This window comes from Salmo trutta, chromosome 1, assembly GCF_901001165.1.
Source record: "Salmo trutta chromosome 1, fSalTru1.1, whole genome shotgun sequence".
Lineage (NCBI taxonomy): Eukaryota > Metazoa > Chordata > Actinopteri > Salmoniformes > Salmonidae > Salmo > Salmo trutta.
Window position 1 is genome coordinate 67,844,477 of NC_042957.1, and position 5,885 is coordinate 67,850,361.

Sequence of the window (5,885 nt, forward strand, 5' to 3'; positions counted from 1 at the left end):
TGGTGGCTGCGTCTTGTTATGGGTATGCTTGTAATTGTTAAAATCCTATAGGAAAACCTTGTTCAGTCTGCTTTCCACTAGACTAGACACTGGGAGAGGAATTCACCTTTCAGCAGGGCAATAACCTAAAACACAAGGCCAAATCTAAGCTGGAGTTGCATACAAAGAAGGCTGTGAATGTTCCAGAGTGGCCGAGTTAGTTTTGACAAATCTGCTTGAATGGCAAGACCTAAAAATGGTTGTCTAACATTGATCAACAAACAATTTGACAGAGCTTGAAGGATTCTGAAAGGAATAATGGACAAATGTTGCACAATCCAGGTGTGGAAAGAGACTTACTCAGACTCGAATGTGATTCTAACATGTATTGACTCAGGGGGTTGAATACTTATCAAGATATATTTGTTTTATTTTTCATGAATTTTGTACAAATATTAGCATTTTTCTTACACTTTGAGATCGGAGAACTTTGTGTAGATCATTGTCAAACAAATTACAATTAAATCAATTTTAATCCCACTAAGTAACAACAAAATATGGAAAAAGTCAAGGGGTGTGAATACTTTATGAAGGCACCGTACATACTAACCAAATAATGGACTTTAAATGAACTTTAAAAAAGAAATGGAGTGCTTTATATACATTTTATTAAAATTGCTTTACATTTAAAAACAAAATTATCATTTCATTTTGATTGTTACAAAACAATGACCGTGAAAGAACATGCAAATTCTATATGTTTTGAATCTTTATTGTATTTTCTTAGAAGTCCTGTCCTGACTGAATAAGGACCATTGTGCATTAATTACTCTGTCTTTCCTCTGTCATTCTCTCTTATTAAAGAACAGGGAAAAAACTGACATCGCATTTATTTGGAGGATGTTTTTAAAACTAGCTGGTTGTAGATGATCATGATCTATGCACAGTTTGGGGGGGGGGGACTTTGATGGGTACAAGGCACATTTTATGCAGGGGTTTCGGGATCCACTCTTTTTATTTGGTTGGGGGTAGGTGCTCATATGAGCAGATCATACCTAACCCCCCCCCAAGACCCCAACATCTGGCTTCCTTAATTCAGATTGACATCGCGCTACATGGCTATGCTGTGTATTCAGATTGACCTACCGCTACATGGCTATGCTGTGTATTCAGATTGACCTACCGCTACATGGCTATGCTGTGTATTCAGATTGACCTACCGCTACATGGCTACGCTGTGTATTCAGATTGACCTACCGCTACATGGCTACGCTGTGTATTCAGATAGACCTCGCGCTACATGGCTACGCTGTGTATTCAGATTGACCTACCGCTACATGGCTATGCTGTGTATTCAGATTGACCTTGTGCTACATGACTATGCTGTGTATTCAGATTGGCCTTACGCTACATGGCTATGCTGTGTATTCAGATTGACCTTGTGCTACATGGCTATGCTGTGTATTCAGATTGACCTCGCGCTACATGGCTATGCTGTGTATTCAGACTGACCTTGTGCTACATGGCTATGCTGTGTATTCAGATTGACCTTGTGCTACATGGCTATGCTGTGTATTGAGATTGACCTTGCGCTACATGCCTATGCTGTGTATTCAGATTGACCTCACGCTACATGGCTATGCTGTGTATTCAGATTGACCTTGTGCTACATGGCTATGCTGTGTATTCAGATTGACCTCGCGCTACATGGCTATGCTGTGTATTGAGATTGACCTCGCGCTACATGGCTATACTGTGTATTCCTAAACCAATGAGCGTCTTACTCTTTAGCACTGTGCCCGTCACCCCCAAGGCTATCTGTATGTTCTGTCATTTCGTTCAGTTATTTAGTTTTTGTTGGGATGATGGGTGGGACGGGGATTTGGGGTTAGGGCTGCTTATTGCCTTTTTTTGTTGTTGAAATATTAAGGAAAAATGTCTGTACTGAGATTTAAAGAAAAAGTCAGTGGCTTGTAATGATTTGATTTTCTCAATGTATCTCTTTCTCCTCATAGAATGTGATTGTTAAATGACATGCACCGAAAACAATGTTTTCATGAACTATGGAGCTTCTTTCAAACTATTAATAAAATTGCAGTTTTTTCTTGGCTGTTGAAGGGTGTTGGGGTCAGTTCTTGATGTTGGTGTTTGTCAATTAGTTTACAGATTGTAGTTTTCCCTATTAGATCCTGTTCTGAGGGCAGCTGTGCGTTAAGGGCATCACCACTAACTAGTACACCTATACAGGCACAGTGACCTATGTACTAGCTCTGTAAGTCTTCCATTCTCATCCTGTAGGTGGGTTTGTTGAGCAACCATAGTTGGGTGACTCCTTGACACTAGAAAAGAAAGGTGAGGTGGGACCAATAGTTGACCGTTGCTTACGATCTTGCACACACTTGAAAAAGCAATGACATCAGATCCGGTAGAGTTAGAAACTCTTTCCCACCACCTGTCAGAGTGGGTTAGAACATATCTCCATCTGAAACTCCTGTACTCTTATTTTTGCCATCAGTGTCCACTCCCCTTTTAAAAAACATTAGGGGGGGCATGTCACGCACCCTCAGCGTGGTTCGCTCAGGGCTTCAGAGTGATCTGTCGGGGGCTGGCGTAGTGGTTCTCTGCTTGTCTGGCCTGGGGGTTGGCGTACACAGGGGACTCTGTTTCCTCCAGGTGTGTAGGCACAGGATGGTTATTTTGGGCACTTCCAGCTCCTCGACACCCACTGTTCATTTCCTCATAGATGGGGGCTTGGGTTTTATCACGTTTTCTCAGCTTAGCCTGAAACGGATATGAGGCATACTTTTATACTGACAAATGTAGTCATTACTTTATACCTGACTAAAATTAGATGTGAAAACAATGTTCATCATGTGTCTGGAAATAATCTGAAGTAATTCCGAGAGTGACAGTGAGGACTGCCCCTTCCTTTAGATTTCGACATTAACATGCTTGGTTGTGGTATGGTGGTAAGGTTCAGGTGGATTAGGCTACTTACACACTCTGCTGCACACAGCCAGATGAGGACGAGGAGAAGCAGGCCAGCTGCTGCAGAGATGGCGTAGATCAGTGGGGGGTAGCTGGAGCACTGACACACACTCTCTGCACAATCAACACACACACACTTTTATCAAAATACATAGTAATTGTAAATCTGGGACACTCCAATCAGTATGATATGTTTTGTATGGTATGTATTCATTTATGGATGTCCATTATCCATTTCATATGATATGTTACGAATTACAACTTGTTGTGGCTAACGTTAGCTAGGTGGCTAATGTAATCTAGGCTATGGTTTAGGGGTTAAGGTGAGGGGAAGGGTTAGCTAACATGCTAAGTAGTTGCAAAGTAGTTAAAAAGTAGTAAGTAGTTGTAAAGTTGCTAATTAGCTAAACAAATGTAAGTTGTCCGTGATGGGATTCGAGACTGCATTCACCGTAAACGCTGCATATGTCGGCTCAATCGGAAATGACCTTTACATTTATATCGCGGAATCTGTAACACTTCAGCTTTACAAATTGAATAAAGCCCTAAATCAAGGTCAGAATACGGAGTATCTGTAGACACATCTTCGCCACACCTTCATTTCATTGATCTCCACCCCAACGAAAAGCGGGGTGAATAGCATTCTTTTCTCATGCTTAAATCTAAGGTCAGAATACGTGGAGATAACAGTGCATAAAAAGGGAATTACATTCCATTTACTTGCGTTTAACTCGGGTCGGAATTCCCCCCAATGAGAATGTGGACACAGGATGAACAGGGCTTAAAGCCTGCACCCTCAGTAACTCTCCAGGTCCATGGTTGGTGACCACTGATTTATTTTCAGTGCTATAGCCAAAACACGATCACGTACCTGTCCCTTCAACAAACAGGAAGAATTCCAGACTGCCGGAGACTGTTCGGTCAGAGGGGTCAGCTGTGTAGACAAACTCACAGATGTACAGGCCTGTGTCTGTGCGCTGTAGATGGGCTATGGTCACGTTGAGCAGGTCAGAGTTCAATCCGCCTGTGACCTTCAGACGATCTTTGTACAGCCGGTTAACCCTCACCGTCCCGGGACTCTGGTCCTTGGCCATGAACAGCACCTCCCTCTCAGGCCGGACACACCTGTGGGTCAGGTAGAGACTGACAGGGGCTCCACCTGTCTGCTCAGGTGTACAGGAGAGATCCACTGACTGCCCCTCTGACCCCTTTATGTACATCACCTCCTGACGGGCTGGAGAGACGGTTGTGGGTTAGTGAGGGTAATGGATTAAAACTGATGCAAATGACTCATAACCTCCATTGTGTATTAATGATAACCTTTTGGTATTTGCATATAATATGATTGAATGGATAAATGAACATGAATATATTTTCCAACAAATCCAAGCACAACTTTTATCCTACAAAACATTTTTAACCTCAGTCCCTGGAGGAAACCCCTCAATGGAAGTGCTGCAGCAGAAATTCACCACTTACCAGTGCTGATCATCAGTGTGAGAATGAATATCCAAATCAAATACCAGCTGGTCTTCATGGTTTTACTTATGTATTGATCCACATTACCTGCTCTAGCATATCATTCTAATGTTGAAGCATGTGAGGAGGACTGTTTCCTATAGGCTACGAAACTGTGAAGCTCTGCAGTTATGCATTGTGTACATGTATAGTCCTCCCACCTATGAGCTCAGCACAGGAAGAAGACTTGGAAGCCCCAACTGTCAACAATCTAGATGAATACATTTGAGAGGAAACAGGACCATATTTGTTGAACGGCTGTGAGCACATGCAGGAAACTGAAAACAGCAAGATCAAATGCACTTCTGAAAGTGCAGTGTGGAATAACTTATCTGCAAATTGAATTCCAGCCTGATATTTGGGTAACACTTTACATGAAGGAGGTATACATAACACCTTTATGATACCAGTCATAACCCCTTTATGATACCAGTCATAACACCTTTATGATACCAATCATAACACCTTTATGAAACCAGTCATAGCAATATCATTCATAACAACCTTCCTAATCCTAAAACATTTATTCAACATCATTCATGGGGAGTTTTCAAAATTAAACTCCTCTCGAACAGAGTATTGATCCATTGTAAAAACTGAAATGTGTATCTTTACTGTCACAGTTCCCCAACTCCTTTCACACTATTCATGAAACTGGCTGGGGCAGCACAGGGTCAGCCTTACAGCATTACCCTTGTAGCAGTTTAGTGGTGAAATGTCTTTCTCAAGTTCACAATGGCAGTAGGGGATGGCACCAGTCCTGGGTGTAGTATCTTTCGAATACATACGCTTGCTGTGCTTGATTGGTCTTGCCTGGCACAATGGAAACTATGGAATATTCTCAAACTCGCCAAATAGTCCCTAACCCCACCTGCCCATCTGGCACTACAGGCAGGCTCAAGCAAACACTCAAAAGTATTTGAAAGATTTCAAGTACTATATGAACTCAGGTCTGGATGGCATCTGAGTAATGCTTTGCCATTGTAATGTGGTAGTAAGCAATCTTAGCTGAGACCTGAATACTTGAATTTATCTCCACAAATGAATATGTATCCTTTATCTCATAAGGCTAACACAGTCTTGTATTGCGCAGAAGACCCGGGCTTAAACCCACCCATTAGTAACACCTGCAACCGTCTGGCTCACTGCCACCACATTTGTCTACTAAAATAACCTTTTGTACTTTAATGAAAAGATACCTATTTTGACTACCCCTTATGAATATTGTTGAATAAATGTGTTTGAAAAGTGAAATATAATGGACATTATTCAAATGCATGGGGGGCATTAGGACAAAGTGCATGTCTGTGTGGACTGTCCTTGCAGAAGACACACCCTGTTCTAATGCCTGGAAAAAAGCAGCCAGTCTGTCAGGTAGTCACTTCACATGGTGAGTACCT

General features: G+C 42.0%; 1 protein-coding gene across 1 annotated transcript; it reads right to left on the bottom strand.

Moving 5' to 3' along the window:
• Positions 1-1,478: 1,478 nt before the first annotated feature.
• LOC115206022 (uncharacterized) lies at positions 1,479-4,835 on the bottom strand. The gene is made up of 4 exons (XM_029772552.1): positions 4,447-4,835; positions 3,839-4,201; positions 2,978-3,081; positions 1,479-2,760 (listed from the first exon to the last, which is right to left on the bottom strand). The coding sequence occupies exons 1-4, from the start codon at positions 4,502-4,504 to the stop codon at positions 2,557-2,559; spliced, it is 729 nt and encodes a 242-aa protein (XP_029628412.1). The 5' UTR covers positions 4,505-4,835; the 3' UTR covers positions 1,479-2,556.
• Positions 4,836-5,885: the final 1,050 nt, after the last annotated feature.

What these genes read in the sequence shown, in the direction of transcription:
- LOC115206022 (XM_029772552.1), bottom strand. Translation starts at nt 4,504, where the DNA reads ATGAAGACCAGCTGGTATTTGATTTGGATATTCATTCTCACACTGATG. An exon ending in CCTGTTTGTTGAAGGGACAG is followed by an intron (nt 3,082 to 3,838) that starts GTACGTGATCGT and finishes TTGATTGTGCAG; the next exon opens with AGAGTGTGTGTCAGTGCTCC. An exon ending in GGCTGTGTGCAGCAGAGTGT is followed by an intron (nt 2,761 to 2,977) that starts GTAAGTAGCCTA and finishes TATCCGTTTCAG; the next exon opens with GCTAAGCTGAGAAAACGTGA.